Source organism: Scophthalmus maximus, chromosome 20 (assembly GCF_022379125.1).
Source record: "Scophthalmus maximus strain ysfricsl-2021 chromosome 20, ASM2237912v1, whole genome shotgun sequence".
In the NCBI taxonomy this organism is placed as follows: Eukaryota; Metazoa; Chordata; class Actinopteri; order Pleuronectiformes; family Scophthalmidae; genus Scophthalmus; species Scophthalmus maximus.
In genome coordinates this window covers 15317348-15340514 of record NC_061534.1, presented here as the reverse complement: position 1 = coordinate 15340514, position 23167 = coordinate 15317348, and the positions used below count along the sequence as shown (strand labels likewise).

Genomic DNA, 23167 nt, shown 5'->3' with positions numbered 1-23167 from the left:
TATAATAGAGGTTTATTATCATAAGTGTTGTTGGTTGTAAATTGATTACACTGTTGTTAATAAATTCTGTTATACCTTAAAGAGAAGATTCCTAGTGTTATCTACATGTATATTGTGATGAAGGCTTGTTGACAGAGTCAGTGCTATATCAGTGCTATATCCATCATAAATATTGCTATTTCAGGTGAACACCCTTTTGAGAATGAGATCACAGATTTGGATAATTAGTCCCTGGGGTGGTGCCCCGATTACTGATTTCAGTAATAATTTTACGAATATTAATATGTATCATTGATAATTATTAATAACTTGCTAATTGCCAAAACTGCTCCTATCAATGCACAACAAAAGTATTGATTTAGCACAATTATCGGCGGGGGGAAACAACGATACGCAACTCAATGACTGGAAACTACAAGTAGCATATCAGTAAATTGCGGGAATGTATTTTAACAGATAATGAAACACATGGATTTCTATTAGAAGCATTCAACTTCCGAGCTGGTTGTGATTTTGGTGACACCGAGTAGAAATTTCTAACTTTAACTGTGACTTTAAACATTGAGGCAGATGGTTAGCAAAGGTTTTCTCCGTCATTGGCATCCATTTCCACTTGGTGAATCATACTACTTTCACTCTATTGACAGCTGTTAACAGTCTTTAACAGTAACTGACCGAAAAAAATTTGCTCCTGTATTGTTCAATAAAATGTTATGTTGGTACTGGTTGGTACAATAAGATACAGTTATGTTATGGGTGATGATAAATTCTGCAGCTGATCCAGTTGACGGCAGCTGATAACTTTACCATTATTCACTTCTCTGCCAGTGCACTCTACATTTCTGCTAATACCATTATATTTGATACATTGCGTGTGGCATTTCAAGCGAAGCAGCCTGTGGTTTGCAATTTTATATCCATCGCTTTTTTGCATTATTGCTGTGTAGGGTAATGGGCCCTTTTATGTGTTGATTACTGCTGTGTAGTTTGTGCAGTGCAAAATCCATTGTATACCTACCAAGCCACAGGCACATGTTTCTCCTTACTTGTCCTTTAACACACTTATGTGTTTTTGTTTGTCAGAACCGGGGGGAAAGAGAATCCAGCCAGGCTACCAAAACTTCCCAAGCCCTCAATTAACCCTCTAGCTGTAGCTGTTAATGCCGCTTTGCATATTTTGTCAATTTCTCCTAATTTGATCTTCAGGTTACTTAGAGGATTTCTCAGCATGTCCTGTTTCAGCACCGATCTCATTATCGTTCAAGAACAAGCTAGCAGCCTCTTTATTTCCCACTCATTCTTTTTCCGTGCGAAGTTGGACGTGGCCGCACTGGTGGGACCAGATAGAGCGTAATCATTGCCAATGAGCTAATTTAATGAATTGGTTTTGTCACCTTATCCCAGTGGAACACAGAACGCCTCCAACACCAGAGCCAAGCAGTGTGTTTGAAATGACAGTCAGGTGCTGGGCTGATTATAATCGCCTTCCTTCCGAGGTTCCTCATTAGTTGCTTTAACACCCTAGGATGGAACAATGAAGCTGTGTATCAGGAGGCAGCGCAGATGTGGAACAAAAATAAAAAAGGTGCTTAAAAAAAACTAAGAAACAAAGATTTGAAGACTTACCTCCCACAAAAGACTTTCACGACTTGAACTCCGCTGATTTTCTACAGCAACGCAGATTTTTATTTTTGGGAGGAAACGTTTCCTCATTAAGCAGACTTAGAAAGTGACAGCAAAAAAAGTCCGTGAAAATGTGCTTCTCTCTCTGACTCACTCTAACTTTCCTAGGCGTGGAGAACAGCAGTGATGTGGCCTTGTATTCGGGCCTCGCTGCAGGCGTGGTGACCGTGGTGCTGCTGATCGTCGCAGTCACTCTCTACCGAAGAAGCCAGAGTGAGTACGGTGTGGATGTCATCGACTCCTCCGCCCTCACGGGGGGCTTTCAGTCCTTCAGCTTCAAAACCTCCCACCAAGGTGAGCTACATGCATGTCAGATATACTCACAGGACTGTGCTGCAGGATGCTACGTCCAAACTCTAGATATAGTATCCTGTGTTCAAATCAGAAAAGGAATAAACTAAAGTTTTGTTAGATAATAATATGATCATAATGGAAGCTTTCACTTTGGTTCCCAAAGCAGTTACCCATCATTCACAATGCCCCCTGTAATAATAATGTGTGGTTAATTTGCCAGAGTCTGCTGTCATTTTGGATGATTTAATTAATTGATTATGAAATGCATGCTGTGTAACGTGTGCATAATTACACTCAGCGCACCCCATAAATTAGAGAGTGCAGTTGAAACGCAATTATCATTTCTGCTGCTTGGTGATAGTTGTGATAGCTTCAGGTATTTCTGTAATATCGCCTGTAATTTAATGCGGCACAGACTCTGTCATCATCGCATTTAGATCTGGTTTTGTTACGGGTTTGGATTTTTACTAGATTTAAAAATAAATCAATAAAATCAAAGTTAGTACTTGAAATATAAGAGGCAAACTTCAACATAGATTTAAGGAGCTTTTTGGAGAGGTCTGTTTTTGCCTCATCACCATCTAAAGATACAAAGAAAAATCATCTGCACTTGACATTGCAACAAGAGACTTTTGAAGAGTATTGAAAACCAGTGGCAATCTGCATTAATCCAACCTCAGTTGCTCAACTACACACACATATTTGCACAAATGGGTTCATTCAAATTGTAAAAATGTCCAAATGGGCACAAACAAACAAAGAACAGTCCTGTGACGGAGATACAAGCATCTTAACTAAAATTGTAAATGTATTTATTAACTTATATATAATAAAAATATGTATATTTTAATGTTATTTGTCATCATCAATAATGATACGATTTGATTGTTTATTTTTTCTAATGTAATAGTAAAAGGAAATGTGGCTTCACCACAGCAATGACAATTTTACTATTTGGATTAGTTTGATGTTTGAGTTTGACAAAAACCCAAGGATTTCATATGTAGGAGGTAGAGCAGTGAGATAATATAAGTGTGTGTTTAAAAGTGCCTTTCTCCATCAAACACAAGTGATGCATGAATGAAGTAAAGGAGACGAGACACAGGTCTCATTTTCACACATTTTATACACAGACACACTCACACACTCCACACGGTGCCTGTTATCACCTGCACAGACGAGGCTGGATGACGCCACAATACACAATCGTGTCCTTTAAACTACAGAACATGCAAGCAAGTTTTGTACTCTGTATTTATGTGTATGTTTATGAATTATGCATATATTTCTTTGTATAGTGATATAACTACATCAATTATTAAAAATGCTTTAGGGGCCAAAAGGACTGGTTTTCATTTTCTCAATTTGTTTTCCTTCTGGATATTTGTGCTGTCTGTGTTGCAGTGCACTAAAAGTCCAATAACATACAGTATAAGGCTTAATCTGTTCAGCACACTGTTTATTTATTGCTCTATTGCAAACATCAGTTTGCTCCAAGCAATAAACATTCACTGAAAACATATGGTGACAACCTCTGTTAGCGTTCTACTAAACAAATTCACGATTTAACTCTCATCTGTTATTACTGAGGCCTTCTTTACAAGCGCTGTAAAGCAAAATGAGCCGAGGCCTCTCACCACGCCAGTGTGACAGTTGGTGGTATGATAGGCTGTTTGGGTGTTATCCCACATGCAACAAATCTTCAAGTAATTATTCATGATCCCACAATGAAAGATGCCATTTGTAAGTGTTCTTTTTTCACCCAGTCCCCCCAATAGATCATTTATGGTCCCGTGTCTCCAGATACTGAAACATCAGAGCTGAGCAAGATGTGTGGTGTGTTTTTTAGTTTTTTTTTAAAGGCTGGCATTATGATTCGCCACAGCAACAGCTCTCAGCAGGGCATAATAAAGTTCATTTTGATAACACAGCAGGGGGAAGACAAAGCTTTAATCTTCATCCCTGTTCCCCTTGATAGAGGGGCTAAAACAGCCTCCCAGCTTTAACACCTGAAGGTGGAAATATAATTGTAAAGAAAGCCATAAATATGCATAGAATATTAAGTTAATCATTTCATGTTAAATAACTCAATATTTCTGGTTATTCACAAACACTTTTTTAAACCACTGTGACATGTAATTGAAGCATATTATTACACCCCAGCCATTGTTATTTGCAGTTCTGTCACTTGATTTTAATTGGGACGTTGTACAATAAGGTGTATGCCAATCTTGTTTCCATGGTGAAGCGATGAAAGCAATAGTCACGGGTGGATAAAAACATATTGTCACGGAATATGCTTGGAATTTTTAATTGTTGTTGCTAGTGGCAGTTTTTTTCTAAAGTGTCACAATCTAGACGTCATTTTTTCTTAAAGACGTCTGATGACAATAATTAACAGTGTGATGATAATTTGCCGTTTTTTCTTTTGTGTGTTTTTTTCAGCGAACCCCCTGCTTATTAATTCATCGATGCAACCAGATCTGACAGTGTCGCGTACCTACACCAGCCCCATGTGCTTTCAGGACTCCATTGACAAGGAGCTGATGGCTGAGCGCTCACTCCTTGACCCGTTGCCAGATCTTAAGGTCAAAGGTCAGAAAATAAAACTGTTATGAAAGACCTTCTCTGCGGTCCTCAGCTACTCATGGAATTACAGAGTTGTGTGCAGCTCTGCAGTTGCAGTCAGAAGGATAAGCCTTTAGGTTTTAACCTGGCGATCTCTAAGAAAGTACTCATACAAAGAACAAAAATCAAATTGACCATTCGCTAAGACACATCCCGCTTGGTTATATTTACTCCCCCTGCCAAGCGTTTTATTCTGGCATGGCACATGTTCCCTTGCACTGACAACAGTGACAGATTTACAACTCTGAACATTAATGGCAATGCAGGAAACAATGGGTCACTGGATCCAGACAGAGAAAGACATTTTGCCGACTGTTGCTGACAGCACAGGAAGTCACTGTTTGTTTCACGAGTGGGTTTAAATTGCTTTGGCTGACTTCTTAATTTCCCTGCCGACAATGAAAATGACAGTTTTCGGTAAAAGGAGCCTCGACGTCATGTTTAAAAAAGAATGAGACATTTGTCTTTTATTTTTTTATGTTTTGTTATTTCCTTTTCCTTTGTTTTGTCTGTTTTGTGGTTGTTTGCCACTGTAGTGTTCCTTGTCATTGAGCTTTAATTGTTCTGTTTTCCATTTGTGTGGCAACCCCTGCGAAAATGAGATGAGGGGGTTTATGCCACGTTAATAAATACATTTCTGACATGCTAGAGCAGTGTATCCACGGGCGTAGCACTTGGGGGGGGGGACAGACTACCCAGGGCCCATGGTTTAGTACACCCTATCACGACTCAGCATGAGAATCTGTCAGCTAAACAGACCTGTGACTTCATAATGTCTTCCTGCAAAAAAGGAAAGTCTGGGTCCCAGAAGAGAAACGAGAGAAAAGAAAGAGAGGAAAAACAAACCCAGGGAAAACAACTGTTCGGAACCGTCATTGGGTATTTTCTGACAGTATAAACTCCAACATGTGTGTCAGCAACATGTGGGGCCCGCAGAGACTGCTTATGTATAGGGCCCAGAATTTGGTGCTACACCCCTGAGCGTATCCGACGCAAACAGTTAGCATCTTCACCAGTTGATGAGCTATGTAGGAAAAATTTGAAATAAAGATTCAGCATTTTTCAAGTATTGCCCTGTACGGGCAGTTAGTGGTACTGTAATATTATACTGTAAGTACAACAAGATAAACTGTGAAATCCAACTGTCGATTGGTTCTGATTGGCTGGCTTTGTATTTTTAAGCTGAATGTTCACTCCTCTTCTTTCTCTTACCGTTATGTCATATTCCTGTAGTTTTTCTTTGATTCAACTGCAACACAGTCACAGTTATCTCCCTGTATATCCAGGGGTGGCAGAGCGGGCAGAGTACCATGTCATGTCCCACCCGCAGACATTCCCACGGGGCCTGGCTCCCGACTATAGAGGAGTCGCGGTGGGGACGACGCTGGGCAGAAGAGGCAAAAACCTCTTCCCTCCACAGGTCTCTCTGACTCTGAGCAGGCCTCTTCACAAAGCTACCGCGGTGTTTGGTCATGCTGGAGGCAGGCTGGTGGTTCCTAACACAGGTGCGCCCACTTTTCCTTCAACATCTTCCTAAAATATAGAATTCCTCCCATGAAACACTAAAAGCTTTGAAACTACAACAGAGATGATTCGGAGCTTCTGTTATTGCGGCTGCAGTCGCAAGTTGGACAGCATCGGCGTCTCTAAGCGACCGACGGGTCCTGACAAACCCGATCTGCATCTCTCAGAATATGGAAAGTGTCTCACTCGATAAATTAATTCTGAACAAGCATTGCAGCGCTTTAACATTTGAAAACTCATACTGTACACCGAAGAAAATGTTAACAAGAGTATGTAAAGTCAGCCTGGGAAGCTCAGTCTACCACATTATTCCTTCTCTGCTTTCCCGTGGCCTACATTCATCATCCTGTCCCTTGCGGGGCTTTATCTACTGCGGTGTCGATTGGCAGTAATTGTTCATCATACAGTAGAATATTTTGTGTGTGTGTGTGTGTGTGTATGTGTGTGTGTTGTGACAAAAAACTGCTGGCAGCATTGATTCACAAGGCCTTTGGGACTTGTTTCCATCACCCCTTTCTGGGGCCATCACCTCTCTCGCTGACACCTTCAGTAAAGAGACCTGACAGCCAAGCGTGTGTGTGTGTGTGCGTGCGTGTGTGCGTGCGTGCCTAGCTGTGAGTTGATCAGATTTTGCATACCTCCTTCTCCCCAGGTATCAGTCTGCTGGTGCCTCATGGGGGGATCGCGGAAGACACTACCTGGGAAATGTACATGATCATCAACCAGGAGGACAGCAGGTGAGGGATTCTCACTGCGACAGTGTAGTCTGCCTCTAAGGCGGCTTTCTTTTCATCTGTAATCCCGTTGCACTCCCCTTCCCTCCGCCTGCCACGTCTCCTCCTCCTCTCCATTGCCGAACATGCGCCCACAAACATGCACACGGATCCAGTCATATGATACATGTACACATACACAAATACAGACGCAGACATATTCCCGCCCAGCATGGGGCTCTTGCTCATCTTGCCGAGACTACAGGGGAGGACATGTGTCACAAATACATCGGCAGCTGCAGACAGACAGCGTTATTGCCTTAAGCAACTGTCTCAGCAGAGGAGGATGCACTTCATGACTCTGGTGGCCTGTTTTGTGTTTGTAGACCTAACTGACAATATCTCCCTCCATCGTGACTGGTTAGAGTGGTGAAAATTGGGAGCTCTGTCAAGTCATGATGATGGCTGATTCCGATTTTGGTGCTTGGTTTGATGGGATGTGTTGCGCTGTGCCGGGTGACTGACTATTTCTTTCTTAGCTGTCTAGTTTTTCACAGAGCTATTACTCAAGGAAGAAAATGGAATAGACAAGAACTGTTTGAAAAGGAGTCTAATACCTTTGACTTCTTTGCAACAGACCCTCGAAAGCTATCTCGCAACTAGAAATCAATTTTTGCACATGTTTGTTATTCAGAGTAGACACTATCAAGGTGTCAGTCTGAAACCTTTGGTGAAACCTTTAGCAAGATATCACCCAAGACATCACAACACCGGCTGGTTATTCCACAAAAACCAGAGGGACTGCCTTTAATGCTCCAAGTCGCTGGAACAAGCTACACAATGATACAGTATTAGGTTTCAGGCGTCTGATATGCTGCTCTTATTTATCATTACTATTTAATTTTCACTCCTTTTATTGGTTTCAACAAATACTTGTCTTAAAGCTACAGTGTGTAATATTTAGAAGAACTTATTCACAGAAACTGAATATATTTTCCATAACTATGTGTTCATATATGTGTAATCAACTGCAACAAAGAACCAATGTTTTTTCTTCAACTTTGAATGTGACAATGATAGTTACATTAGGTGGACCTGAACTCTGTGCAAGTCGCCGTCGTAAGACGTTGTGTCGGATAATTTTGCACAAAATGATCCAGAATACATTGCATTTGCGTTGAATTTTCAGTGCTGCCGGAAATGGAATTAGCGGTGCGCCACAATAAAGTGTCCCTGTCGGGTGCTAAGTTGGTTGCGGTTTGCTACTTCACCACCAGAAGCCACCAGAAAATTGCAAAAATTACACACTGGGGCTTTAACTCATCTTACTTTATTCTTGCTTTTTTGTTTATGATTTTAATTCACCTCATAAGTTTTAATTGTTGATTGCTGTTAATCATTATTTTATTCGATTTCCATTTTATTGTTTTCATCTTCACACTGTCCACATGGTTTTTGTAGCTTCAACATCTGTCACAACTCACATTTTGTGCATCTGGCTTTAACCTCAAATGAAATGTGCTGTGCTTGGCTACATGCCTCTCAATGAAAGTCGATCCCAAAATCCAGGAGAGAACCAAAAGTGGCATTGATGTGCCATCTGAAGTTCATCTGCATCTCACCGCCATTAAGTGCCATGGTCATACAGGAGGTAGGGACACAAAGGTCACATATAGGTTGCTGCTCAGAGCTCAGTGAGCGGTGCCGGCTCTACACTCCCCTGCCCAGAGTCTCTCCGTTTCAGCCAAGCTGCTGCCCTGCAGGCTCCTGCTCTGCTCTGATAAGCCTGATGCTGTTTACTTCTCTGGCTGTCGTTTGAGAAGCTGCAGGAGCCGTGCACCACTGAGCTGTCAGTCAAAGCCAATCCTCTGACGGCCGCCGAGTCCAGGGGAGAAATTGGATCTTTTCTTCTCATTCAAACCTCGGCCATCTACATAAGACGACGCTTCCCTCGGCAAGGGAAGGGAATCGATCAGCTCTGGCTCAGTTTCAGGTGTTCACAAGAGCTTTCGTCCGTCCTCTGGGCTTTACGAGGTTGTTTTGGTGCGTGTGGGATCTTTTCCAGCTCAGCAGGGTACAGTGGGTGGTCCAAGGACAGAGATGTAGTGTGCGAATTAGGCTAAATTAGCCTGATGTGATGCGAGTCACACAAGTTTGCGTGAAGGTCCTCAGCAACTGCCTCCTGAGTTTTTGGACATAGTTTGCAAGGAGGCAACTACTATTTTGAAGCGTAGGTCATACCTGCCTAAGACTATGCCTACTTTGAAATCTAAAGATTAGGTAGTAGATTTCGTTACCTAATGATTTAGGAAATTAAGTAATATTTGAGATAATATTGATCGTTGTTACCTCTACCAAGAAGGTTATGTTGTCGCCCCTGTCTGTTGGTTTGTCAGCAGAATCAAGCAAAAACTACAGAACGGATTTCCGTGAAACTTAGTGAAGAACTAAGATAGATCCCGTTTTTTTTTTTACTTTATTTTTTTTTGAGAATTGTGACATTTTCACTGATTTCCCCGGGAATAATTCATTAATCTCAATGAATAAAATCAGGCGTATTTAGAGGACTGATATCTATGAACGTGTGCAGTATGGTGCAGCTTGATTGAATCTTCAATTTAAGTGGACTGTTGAGGTATGTCACTGGGTGACATTCTAGTTTTTTAAATTATTCATTTTGTTCAGTTCTTTTCTGTTAGCATTTACCGAGTGGTCCAACAAGTCTTTTTCTTTTTGCTATCGTAATAGCATAAAGTTTTTACAGTAACTATTGATAATTTGAGTATTATCAATTAACGATTTTGTAAATAGTTCTTTTCTTCAGCAATAAGTATGCGCTGTTGAGTTTTGATTCTATGGATTGTATCCAGCGTAACAGGAACGGTGATTTTTCATTGCTTTGAAATTCCAGTCACCTCCACTGACAGTGTGCATGGTTTGTTTCCAATAGAGATTGGTTTAGTTTTGAGTTTGTTTATTTGTAATTTGGAGGACTGACCCTTTAACTAGAAATATGCATTCATTTATAAAGATGCTACCCTAGAGTCCATAGTTTTGTAGCTGTATTACTCCATACTGCTGTGAGAGCTTGACAGACTGTCAAACACTAATGCATTTTTAATTGTGGTCAGAGCAAATAAGAGCCACGAAAAGTCACGCTGGAAGGCGAAAGAGTGAAAGAAGCATTTTGTTTGCACTCCACCCTATGAGACAAGACTGAACTAACATCCCCAGTCTACCATCTACACTTTAACCATCATCCTGGAGTGATATTCCTTTGTTCTCACAACCACAGTCAGAGATGTTAAATAACCATCTGTAAGCTTTGCTCATGGGCAAACTGGCTAATTGCCATCGTCTCAGTAGCAGTAACCCTGCTTTCCTCTGAGCCTCGGGCGGATTATCACTTCAGTGCAGCTCCAGGGGCACAGTGCTGTCTGGATGTGAGACTTCACTTTTAGACAGCAGATCAGAACCTCTCTAAACTTTTTAGGGTTGATTGGAAACAGCATAATGAAGAACAAAGTCTCACAAAGCGCTCGGCACCAGAAACTGTTAAAATAACAGGAAACAAACACCCTGAACCAAACACAATGTGCCGCTTGGTAACACTACCCTCTCAGCCGGCTGACACACACACATCTCACATCCCCAACTCTGTCTAATTCATAAAACACCTGTCATGCATTTTACAGGTAGCTGCATTAGGGATGGAGTGTAACACAAAATCCTGTTCCAGTGTTGTTGTTTCCTCGTTTTTTGATATGTGCTGAAAAAATAGGGACGTTCCCCTATTTTGATTAATACCTGTGTCCCAGTTGAATACTGCATACAACGCTCGACTCATCATAGTGTTTGAAAGCACACAAAAAAATTGGCAACTATTTTGATAATTGATTCATTGTTTCAATCATTTTTCAAGCAAACATTTTATAAAAGTCTGGTTTCAGCTTCTCAAATTTGTAGTTTTTCCTCTAATATCCATCTTTTTGTTGAATAAATAGGGTTTTGTGCTGATGGTTGGATGAAATAAGACATTTGGCTGCAAGTGATGGGAAATATTCACTATTCTAACAAAGGATTACCTGGTGGGGAAAATATGCAGGCCTAATAATATACTGTCTTCTCAGTCTTCTCTTATATTGTGTAATAACATAATACAACAACAATAATAATAATGGTCAGACACCTACACCTTTGAAATGCCACTGCAGTTTAACTCCACAAAGAGAAAATAATGTATTGTTTAAATAGTTTTTTAAAGAATTTTCAATACTCTTGCCACTTTTCCATCTCTATCTTTGGTACAACCGTGTACGTCAACATGAGAAGTGTAAACCTATAGAACTTAAACCTGCGATGGCTTCTAATTTTCACTCTGTTGGTGTTTTCCCTCTATATTCCTACATACGTGTAGGTGCCTGCTCACTATACACAAGTGTGACTCATCTGGGTTCATCCTTGCCGCAGCTGGATTAATGATGCTCAGATATATCCATGCTGTTCCAGTGACAACAGCACCGATATCGTGTTCTTGTGTATGTGAGGTGTCCAGCCGAGCCAGCCTCATGACTGATGGTGGTCCCATCGATTGCTCTCAGTCTTCAGGGCTTCCCGCCAAAATTGGGCCCCCGGCCAAGAGCAGCTTGGCCCAGCTAATCTGTCACCAGGCCGGCCAGAGCAGGCTTCATAAGCTCCATCGACCCTCCAAGCTCACACGCTGTGTGCTAAAGCCTGTCCTCCCCAGCCCCACTGTCCATTAGTCTTGGGTGCTTTAATCTTCCTCTATCTGTGTGCGTGTGCGTGTGTGCGCGCATGTGTCAGCTAGTCAGGGATTGATTCATTATGAGTGTCCAAGGATTTGAGTTTACTTTGTTCAGAGGCGAGGGTCACACTGTGCTATCTGAATGTTTGATTAAGCAGTGATTTATTAGTCGTGAGATGCTTGGTCTCATTTTTCTACATCACTGAAAGTCAATGATGTTTGATGTTGTTCAAAAGTGCAGAGAGAGGGGAAAAAAAAAAAACCTGGAGAAACTGAAACTTGAGATTTGTTGTTTTAATTTGTGCCTTAACCTTTTTTTGTGCAGCTCTTTGTTTGCGGACGGGCCAGAGATCTTTTTGAGCCCTGCAGTCACATATGGACCACCAGGCCTCGACCTGTCCTGTCCCATAGCCATGACCGTCGCTCATTGTGCAGAGGTTGCTGATGATAATTGGACCATCCGGCTGAAGAGACAGACGCAGGACAACAAGTGGGAGGTGAGCAGTTTCTCTTGAACCTCGGGTGTTGTGCAAATTTATTGCGGTAGTGCCAGCGGAAACGCACATCTTTCACTCTCAGCCAGCATATCAATGCGATCTGATAAACTGCTACAACTTATTTTGATGAAAAATTTCGTCCTGCAGTGCAGTCATGCAAACGCGGAGCTGATTTCAGGGTTGCCAGCTCGGATTCATCATCCTGCATAAAATTTTGCCCTTCAAGCACTACCTCATGCTGTCATACATCCAAAAGAAATGTCAGACCTAATGCAAATGATGGCCATTAGTCACCCAAAAAAAAATGTAACACTTTTTTTTCGGTTTAATTATGATGGTATTTGAGTGCATTAGTCTTTTCACAAATCTGTGAATTCTGAATTGCAGCTTTTCGTAAAAATTTAACACAAGAAGCAACATTTACATAAACACACAAGCATCTTTACATGTTGCAAATGGTTACTGAATGTCGTATTCTTTTTTTTCTTGTAATATTTCAAACTCTATCTGAAATGTTGACATTTTATTAAACAAATTAAAATAAAACCAAAACCATAGAACTATTTTAATTGTTCCATTGTACCATGGTGATACAGCTTGGTACAACTGTGTTGTAATATGATCAGTTGCAGGTCTAATAATAACATGTATCTGAAATGTTTCTGCTCTACATGAGGGCAGTTACCTTTAAAAAAAAAAATTATCAGACTGGGTCAGGCAGATTAATATTTAAGCTTTAAATTCATGATTCTCTCATTTTTTCAGTGTTATATTATTGTATAAACTGTTTTTTAATCCATAATAAACTGTCTTACCCATGTCAATGTAGTTTTACATCTCTATCACTTGTCTCTGGAGCTCCTGATTTGCTGACTGAGTGACACCACAGGTGACAGATTGTAGCCTACTACGAAACTCAGCTGTACAGTAAATGCAAAAGACAATTAAATAAACCTGGCATTAAAATAATACTGGCTTCCTGACAGCCAACAATTATGCAGCATTTCCTCGCTAAATCAGTGGCAGAATGACTGTCTGCTGGGTTTTTTTAAAGAAAGGTTGAATATGGGTCCATGGACGGTTGAGGTAAAGATTGCTCAGTTGTTGTGACAGCGCACAGTTGCAGAACTCCTTACGGGTCTTTGTTGTAACGTTACTGAATACAGCCTGTGTGCATTTCTCAGTGGATTCAGTGTTTTGATACTTTTAATGTATTGTTATATCTTGCAATCAGAGCTGCTTTATAATCTGACGATAATCTGAAAACCTTTTACAACATGGGACCTTTAAAAGATTTAACAAATTATTCATATATAGGTATTATAGATAGGTGTTAACTGCTGAGAGATCATTTTTTCCCTCGCATGTGGCTCTTTCAGTAAAATAACACTTTTGAAAAGTCCTTCAACTCTCCCCTGTTGAGCCACTTCAGTCTCACAGAGGACTGGTTCAGACAACTCACTTCAATCCAAACCCCCCTCTATCCATTTTCTTCCGCCTCCTTGGCAGAGTAGACATATCTAGGATGCTCATTTAATGTTAAACTAACCTCATCAGGAAAGCTTTGGTGACCACTGCAAGGCAGACGGACCTCAGTGCCGCTATACACTCACCGGCCACTTTGTTAGGTACACCTGTTCAATTGCTTGTTAACACAAATAGCTAATCAGCCAATCACATGGCTGCAATTCAATGCATTTAGGCATGTAGAGGTGGTCAAGACAACTTGCTGAAGTTCAAACCGAGCATCAGAATGGGGAAGAAAGGGGATTTAAGTGACTTTGAACGTGGTATGGTTGTTGGTGCCAGACGGGCACGAGTATTTCAGAAACTGTTGATCCACTGGGATTTTCACGCACAACCATGTCTAGGGTTTACAGAGAATGGTCCAAAAAGAGAAAATATCCAGTGAGTGTGGACGAAAATGCCTTGTTGATGTGAGAGGTCAGAGGAGAATGGGCAGACAGGTTCGAGATGATAGAAAGGCAACAGTAACTCAAATAACCACTCTTTACAACCAAGGAATGCAGAATACCATCTCTTTGGGCCCCTGAGTACAAATTGAGCAACGTTTAAATGCCACAGCCTACCTGAGTATTGTTGCTGACCATGTCCATCCCCTTATGACCATAGTGTACCCATCTTCTGACGGCTACTTCCAGCAGGATAATGCACCATGTCACAAAGCTCATATCATCTCAAACTGGTTTCTTGAACATGTCAATGAGTTCACTGTACTCCAATGGCCTCCACAGTCACCAGATCTCAATCCAATAAAGCACCTTTGGGATGTGGTGGAACGGGAGATTCGCATCACAGATGTGCAGCCGACAAATCTGCAGCAACTGCGTGACTCTATCATGTCAATATGAACCAAAATCTCTGAGGAATGTTTCCAACACCTTGTTGAAAGTATGCCACAAAGAATTAAGGCAGATCTGAAGGCATAAGGGGGTCCAACCTTTTACTAGCAAGGTGTACCTAATAAAGTGGCCGGTGAGTGTATGTGCATGACCTCGGAAGGCCGGGGCCTCTCCTTGAGCCTGGTCCTTTCTCGCTGTGTGACATTTGCACAGATGTAATTCGCCGGCAGACGTGTTGCACAAAAGGAAGCTATCAAAAGACTCAGCACTGATGGGAGCTATATAGCCATCTGAAAGAAGAAGGAGACAGAGAAGGGTTCGGGGGGAAAAGAAGAGATGTAGCCCATGCAATGGCGTGACCCGTCTCTGTCACAGTGAAATAATGAGCCCTTTATCTCAGGAAGGATGCTTACTCAAACCCTAATCTCTGGAATTAGTGATTTAATGGAAGATGGAGGTCTCTCTCCCCCTCTGCCTTCCTCTCTTTCCATCTCATTCCCCTCCTCTCTCTGGCTCCGTCTGCCGTCTCAGTGGCATTCCCATTAAAGCTTGCACTTTCGTACCGCTAGAGTTTGACTCCATCATTTCTCCCCGGCTGCCTGGCGGGGATGAGCTATGTCATGGAGATCCTTCATGTCTGCTGCAGCACTAATGGGGCAGGTTTCACGAATCTGTGGGCCACTGAATTATGCTAGATTGCTTTATATTCATTCAAGCGGGCCATATGCAGAGGGGACTTGTGGGTCACAGTTGTGTTTTAAAAGGTGATTTAGGGAGGACTGAGCAAATGATGGCGGGCAATTGGCCACTAGATGCAACTGGACCCAGCTAATTAATTTTGTCAGCATTACTGTATCCCCATCTGTTTGTCAGATGTGTAATTATTCATTTGGCCCTTGTTCAACTTCTCTCAGTTCCTGATTCTATCTGGGTCTGTGCATGTGTATGAGGAAAACTATCAAATTGATTGTATAGTATGTATTAACAATACAGTCACTTTAAACTTCAAATGCCGGGTCCGTTTCACGGCTTGTTACTTACTGTAACTGCATGGCCATTGGAGATTTTTCTTTTGTCTATTTTCCTACAGGTAATAGTAGATGTGATAATTAGTATTGCCTGGTCAATCAAATTTGCAAAGAATAATTCAGCCTGTGTGCAGCATTTCTCATATTCATCTTTCATTTTGATGGTAAAATGAAAGCCTCTTCCTCCTTCTCGGAGCAAATTTTGGACTCTAATTGAAATGTTACTATCATGAATCAGCAGCCTGAGCGCCACTATGTACAGCTGGGCATTGAATCATGAAAACAAAAATTATCAGCAAGACAGTATTCCAATATTCAACTCACAATTAACCCTTAAATCTGAATCAGACATACTTCATTGATCTCTGGGGGAAATCGGGTTTCGTTGCAGTTGCACCGATCAAGGATAGAAATATATACAGACCTAGAGAATTATAATGAAACATAAAATATAAATAAGAAGTATGTAAAAAATGTGTATTATACTAAATAATATATCAAAAGAAGTAAAATAGGAATATGTAAATATATATAATACCATATATACAACACCTTAAACAGAGGTCCTTAACACAAGTATAAAAATAAGTATGTTTAGATGCATGTAATGTAGATCAAAGTAAACGTTGCAAATGTACAGTATGAAATCAGCATTGATTCACAGTATTGCACAGTTTAATTATTATTTCGAAACATGCACAGTGATTATTGCACACGTATCTAGTATAAACGAATAAAAGTCCTACTTTTGGCTCACCAGAAATAAAGCTGGTCTCCCCTGATGTGCCCCCTCCCTACGCAGGAAGTGATGTCGGTGGACGAGGAGAGCACATCCTGCTACTGTCTGCTGGAAGCCCAGAGGTGCCAGGTGCTGCTGCAACATCCGGGTCGTTACGCCCTGGTGGGGGAGCCGCTGAATCAGGACGTGTCCAAGCGGCTGAGGCTGGCTGTGTTCGGTAGTCCAGATACTAGCAGTTCTCTGGGCTTCACCCTCAGGGTTTACTGTGTGGACGACACGCCCCACGCTTTCCAGGTACGAGGGAAGAGGGAGGGTACAGAGGGAAATGGCACCGTGGTGAAGTTAGTTGTAGGTTGGATATGTGACAGACATTTACTCTGGATGCAGAGGTTACTCCACCTCCGAGCCCTCAGCACAGGGCTTTCACTTGAGGGACCATCAATAACGGCTTTGTTTTCAATAGGTCATGTGACCCACTGACTCCAGATCATACTAGATGTTTTTAGTACACTGGACAAACAGGAAACACCTCTTTGTATTGGATCTTGGTGCTTCTTATATTTTATAGGAATATTAACATGCCCCACTGACTCCCAGTCATACCAGATATGTTTACTTCCCTGGACGAATAGAAAATATCTCTTTTTATTTGATTTTAATGCTTGTTATATTTCATATGAATATGAATATGAAATAAAAGTGTTTTTTCAATAGCTTCCATGTCATGTGACCCACTGACTCCCAATCATACCAGATACTTTTACAACACTGGACAAACATAAGTATTAGATTTAAATGCTTCTTATATTTTATTTGATATGAGTATCTAATTCTTTTAAATGCTCACAGTGCTGTCATATTGATGTTTAGTAATATTTTCTGTTGTCACCATCTTCACCATTGTAGCTTACAATGTTGGTGAAAAAAAATTATGCAATTAGCGTTAAACACAAAAATGTCGGTATTATCGTGTAATTGTCCTCAAATCTACAAAATATTACCTCCATGGAGGCTATAGTCGAGAAATCAGTGGGATATGTTACCTGGGAACCATTAATGTCTGTATAAATCTTAAAGGCAATCCATGTTGTAGTTGAGATATTTGAATATGGGTCAATGCATTGGTCTGACCATCACACCAGTATTGCCATCCATATGGCCATATGGTCACTAGTGTATGTATCAATATGTCCAACTGATTTCTAATATAAAAAATGCTGTTGCTATGAAATAACACATTGTAATTGTGGTGCGTGGTCGGCGTGGCTGCTGGTTTTGTCTGTAGAAGAACTGCTGCCTGAGCTTTTCTTGTGCCCCACTGATGATCTGCCCGCTCGGTAGCGTTGCCATTGGGAGACGCATGACGACTTGCAGACGAAGAGGGAACTTTTAATTACAAAGACAACAGATGCTCCAAGGTTGCGTCTCTGCCCTTTCGTAGTGTAATTTAATTTGCTCACTGTTAATTAAGTGCGTTTTTCTGCATTGCATTCCATGTGACAAGTATGTGAACACGCTGAAATGAGAAACATTCTCAGTTGCAGCTCCACTCCATCAGCGTGCTCCTCCGTGGTGATCTGTGAATCATTTGCGCTTCTCACTCGATATCACACATCTTTTTTTTTTACCGCCAAAAAACCCCCCCAACTTTGCACGAGCAATTAGTTTCCTTTTTTGATCAAACACAGACCCTTGTAGTAGAAGAAGTACTTGTGAGAGGTGTCCCGAAACGCCACAGTCCTGCTTCACATTGGAGATGTAGAATTACACGTGAACAAAGAGAGATTGCACGCAGGTGCCGAGAGCCAGTTCACTTCACCTCTCCATCAGTCAGACGTGGTTATTTGTTCTTTTTCTCTTTTTTGCCGGCTTTTGTTTGTGCTTCATACGACAATTAATTTCCCCTGTGAGCTTGAAGCAGGAATCGATCAGGTTCAAACCGGCCTGTACGCTTTGCATTTCTCCTCTCTCTGTGCTGTGTGACTGATAAGCACCATGCACGCAGGACTCACACCCACAGCCCTCCTTGTATCCCCAGGACACAGACGATCTGAAAGACAAACGTGCAAGTGCACACCGACACAGTCACGCCTGTGTTATTCTTCTGCAAAGATTTGGAAAAATATACAACATGGCAAGGCAGGGAGACAAAAACTCCAGTACTGAACAAAGATAGATTTTTCTGTTTATGTCTTGCCTTTGTGCACAACCAATATTTGACGCTTTTTTTTTTTTTGCTGCTCTATTTTTCTTATTTTGAGGCTCTGGCTGTGTCGGTTTGTCACTCTTGCAGTCTGTGCTTTGATCCATTTTGTGGCTGGTTACCTGTCGTGAGCAGCAGTGAGTCGGGGGGGGGGGGGGGGGGGGGGGGGGGGCGAGACTATTGTGCGACTCCATGTTTAGAGGCCCAATCACTGCGGATGAATTTTGAAATCTTAAAGATGCACAGCGCACCACGCAGCGTTTTATTTTTATCTTAAGAGCTGTTGGGGGTTTTTTATATCCTGGTCAGAGCGCAGGATGAAAATTCGGGTTTCCAGGGTTCACAAAGCAGCGCCCACATCACTCAAAACCCAAGAATTATCGCGAAAAAACATATTGTGCGAACTAGGATTAGTGTATTATCTCACAGTAATTTGTGTTTGTGTGAGTGAGTGTTTTTTCCTTGGGAAAATGTCTCTCTTTAAAGTTTTGGGAAACTAGTTTTCAGCCTCGGTAGTCTCTGGATTGAAGCTCAACTAAACATTGTTTTCGTTGTCAAATTATCTGCCAATCGTCTTTCCAGGAAATCGACACAACACAATTTAGTCCAGGATTCTAAGTGCTCATCAGGTCAGATGACCAGTTTGTCCAGCCCACAGATATTCCGTATCCATCGCCAACAACCTTTTTGTTTGTTTGTTGTTGTTTTTTTTGCTGGAAAACATATTTCAAAATAGCGGACTAATTGTTTCAGCTCTTTTTTTTCTGTTGTTCTTTTTTAATACTTTACTCTTCACTCTTGATTAACTATTACAATGAGGCTCAACTTTGTGTTTGCATCCTGTGTGAGGATATGGGGTTTATTATAAATTGTGAATTGTCAGAAACGTAAACAAGTCTTTCTACTTGCTTGTTTGCTGTAGCTGAGTTCTTGCCTGGTTCAGTGAGTTTATCTGTCATTTAAATTCAGTATCTGTCCCTTTTTCTCTACTTCCCTCAACCCCCCTAACCTTTCCCCATCAGGAGGTGGTAGTGGGCGAGCGCAGCAGGGGAGGGCGGCTGCTGGAGGAGCCCAAAATGATGCTGTTCAGGGGGAACACGTTCAGCCTCCAGGTGTCCATCCAGGATGTCCCACAGTTACTCTGGAGCATCAAACCTTTCACCACCTGCCAGGTAGGCGATTTCTAACTGTGAGTTGGTGTCATTCCGAGGTTAAGGGATGTGAGGCAGGGAGCAGGTTTACTGTATGTGCATCTCCGTTCTCATTTAAACGGAGCGCCGCTTCGTCGGGATCACACACCGGGAAAGAAGCGGTGCGCCTTCATCTTCTCAGCTTCGTCCGTTCCTCCTTTAGATCCTCTCTCCTCCCCCAGTTTCCCCAGACTCTTACTAGGTCATATCAAAGCCAAAGGACAGCAGCAAGGGCACAGCATGGACTACTAAGACTAGCTATCTCACCCACACACACACACACACACACCCATACAATTTAATTATGTCTGCCAGCTAGGCACACACATGCACGTCTTATAGTTATCTTCCTAGGGGTCTACATACGGCATGTTCTGCTCTGCCCTGTGATGTTTATCCCACCAGTGACACGCTATTAGCAGAATTAACCCACGTAGTGCCGCCAGAATACCAACAAGGTCTTCTTGTTGAGGGGAGAGCCACGGTGTGAGGGTCCTGCAGGGAAGATGACTATAGGCTCTCAGTCTGACACTGCTCTGACTTGAAGAGGCTTCTCAATGCAGCCCCCCTCCTGCCTGATGGATGAGAAGAGAGGATGATTCATCTGTAAAACAGTGCCTTTGACCCGCTCTCACACTGCCACAGTCCGGGTCACGCAGTGGCTAGTAATTGAAGTTGAAATTGGCCCCTTTTAGATTCCATTTGCTGCAATGCTCAGTTACTTTGGGGTTTTCAGTTGTCACCTTTGAAAGGAAATACAGTGCAAACTGGGTAAATTGAGGCACCTCTGCCCTAGTTCCATAATCACATGACAGTTTCCCCATCCAACAGTTTGGCATATCTGAATTTAGAAAATATGGGCTTGGGAGGTCTGACTTTAAATCTGTGGGCTTTATACTAACCAAAAGAATCTTCAGCAGATGATTTTGTATCATTACATAAATTACTGCTGCTAACAATGTGGGTGTAGGTCTGCTATTTTAATAGACCTAATGATGTGTATGTAAAATTAGCCACACTATGCTATGTAATTCCAAAGCACAGTAAAGTCATTTCATTTTACCAAGCAGCAGTGGGTAAAATAGCATATCATTTATTAAATTAGCGCACACATGACTCCAGCTCTTTCAGATGGTTAGCGCGATACATTTTCATCCCAAGGGCTCTAGCGGCTGCTGGTGTTCTCTCTGAAGGGTAAACTGCTTGATTAGGCAGCACCATTGATTGGCTAAAGAGGCCACTCATTCGGGCTTAATTAATCATGTAAACAGAGAAGTGGGTGGCGAAGCAGGATTCGAATAACGAATGTCTTTAGCGGGGGTTTAATGAGTTTGTTGTCTCCTCTGCCTGGTGCTTTCATCGTTCTCCCCGCCCGCCCCTGCCTCTCTCCTCCCCTCTGCAGGAGTTCTCCTTTTCTCAGGTGTGGGCCAGTAACCAGCGTCCCCTGCAGTGTGCCTTCTCTTTGGAGCGATACAGCCACTCCTCGTCGCAGCTCTCCTGCAAGGTCAGCGTGCGACAGGTCAAAGGCGAGGAGCAGATACTCCAGGTCTACACGTCTGTGGTGGAGGTGGGTGAAGCACATGTGGAGACAGTTGTGAGCTCGGCGCGTGGGCAGCCGGGCGGCTTGTTAATCGGTTCTTTTATCGGACTGAATAACTCTTGATTTGATTCAAGAGCTCGCTTAATGAGCCTCTCGGGGAGCTTTTCATGTATAGATTGCAAATTGTCTTGATAGGTCCTTGTCCTTGTCTCCATACTGAGATGCCTGCTGTATTATCAGTATCACCCTGACGCCTCGTTCTTTCTTTCTCGCTACTAGAATGAGAAGGGAGTGGTTCCCTTCTTCACTCAGTCAGACTGCACCATCACCTCTCAGACGGGGTCAAGGGCCTTCAAAATCCCCCCGTCTATCCGTCAGCGGATCAGTGCCACCTTTGACACCGCTAATGCCAAGGGGAAGGACTGGCAGCTCTTGGCTCAAAAGCTCCACATAGACAGGTATGAATTATATAACTCACTTCCTTTCTCGCTCTTTAGATGCCACATGCTTATTTCTGAGTCATGTAGCGTATTGCACAAGCTCAGACACATGATGTTTTGTTCAGGTGTAATAATAGAGAATAGCTGACTGACTGGGAAGCATCAATCCTGCATATTCTGGTCTCTCTGCACCATGTAAACGCTGTCCCCACTTTGATAACTTTTTTTAATCTGGAATTTAGGCACCATGTCAGCCCTAATCTTCCATCAGCAAGCAGCCGTCAGTAACACGCCACATTGCTGATTTCATTATAGATCTAGAAACACATGCGGAGGGAAGGGGGGGGCGGGGGGGGGGAGGCAACCTCAGCACAGACAGAATAGCTGCAGAGAAGATCCTACGTGTTTTGCAGAAATCTGAAGGAAGGTCTCAGAGCGCTGGCAGGCAAGCTTCTGGCAAGAAAATGTGTTCATGCTAACACTCCTCATTAGCAGCCGATCTGCATGTGCTCCATCCTCCAACTAAACCCTCCGGAGGTTGTGCCGGGTCAGTGTTTGCGTAGGCTGTGGAGGATTTCAGTTGTTCTGTGATGGGGTGATGTTTGAGTTTCAGAAGAAAAGTCAATAACCAAGTGCTCATGAAGTCCCCCCCCCCATTCGAGACACGTGAGAGGGAAAAGTTAACTGAGAAACTGTGGCAAAAACTGTGATTGAGGAATTTCAATTAAACCAGAAAACACTGGTGACTGACGAACGGAAAAGGATTTCACGTCTTTTTCAGCCCAGTCGAAAAACACACACCCAGAAGCGTGTAATGGGGATGTCTCCACCTAGCTAAGCTGCTTTTAGTAATTAACTCTCTGAATGTGTGGGAACATAAACACACTGAGCAGGGTAAGTGGGATAGAAAGGAAAAAGTCGACAGAGGGCAACAAAGGAGATCCCCATTGTAAAGAAACACTGCACTCTGTTGGATAAGTGTTATAACAACAGCAGAAGAAAATCTTTGTGAAATGTAGTTCGCACCACAGACCGTAATTAAAAGTTACTGCACTATTATCGTCAGCCTTTGGACAAACCAATCTAATTGATCCATGCTGATTATTAGTGACTGAAGTTAAATTAGTTGATTTTATTTTCACAATGACATTTTCCAGTTGATACAGCATTGATCGGTCCCCTGCATAGTAAAGCATGAATTAGAACACTGAACTATATTCCTCCTCCATTTATTTCACCTGAATGTTTTCCCTTCACTGTGCAGACTGCGTTTGTTGAATGTTTGTCTGTGCTCTTAATTTGAACTTTAAGCTGTGTACATACAAGAAAAAGAGAAGTGGAGGTTTCTGTGAAATAGGGAGCCTCTCATTCAGCTCGTCAAACATTTGAAGTGAAAAATATTTGCATATTGCATTTCAGTATTTCAAATTTGTAGTTTTCTTTATCATACTGTATTCAAAGAAAAGCACATATTTACATTCCCAGTGGAATTATTTATTCATTTGTTTAATCATTTTGACTATTAAGACAAGTACGCAGAACATGCATACATTGTAAGGT

General features: G+C 42.1%; 1 protein-coding gene across 1 annotated transcript in view; it reads left to right on the top strand.

The window, feature by feature from the left end:
• LOC118285218 (netrin receptor UNC5D) overlaps positions 1-23167 on the top strand; it is a 156298-nt gene that overhangs the window by 130640 nt on the left and 2491 nt on the right. The window contains exons 9-17 of the mRNA XM_035608714.2: positions 1792-1977; positions 4423-4572; positions 5892-6110; positions 6782-6866; positions 11933-12104; positions 16298-16528; positions 19460-19609; positions 21030-21194; positions 21447-21625. Coding sequence (XP_035464607.2) covers positions 1792-1977; positions 4423-4572; positions 5892-6110; positions 6782-6866; positions 11933-12104; positions 16298-16528; positions 19460-19609; positions 21030-21194; positions 21447-21625 — 1537 coding nt within the window. The remainder of the gene's footprint in view (positions 1-1791; positions 1978-4422; positions 4573-5891; positions 6111-6781; positions 6867-11932; positions 12105-16297; positions 16529-19459; positions 19610-21029; positions 21195-21446; positions 21626-23167) is intronic.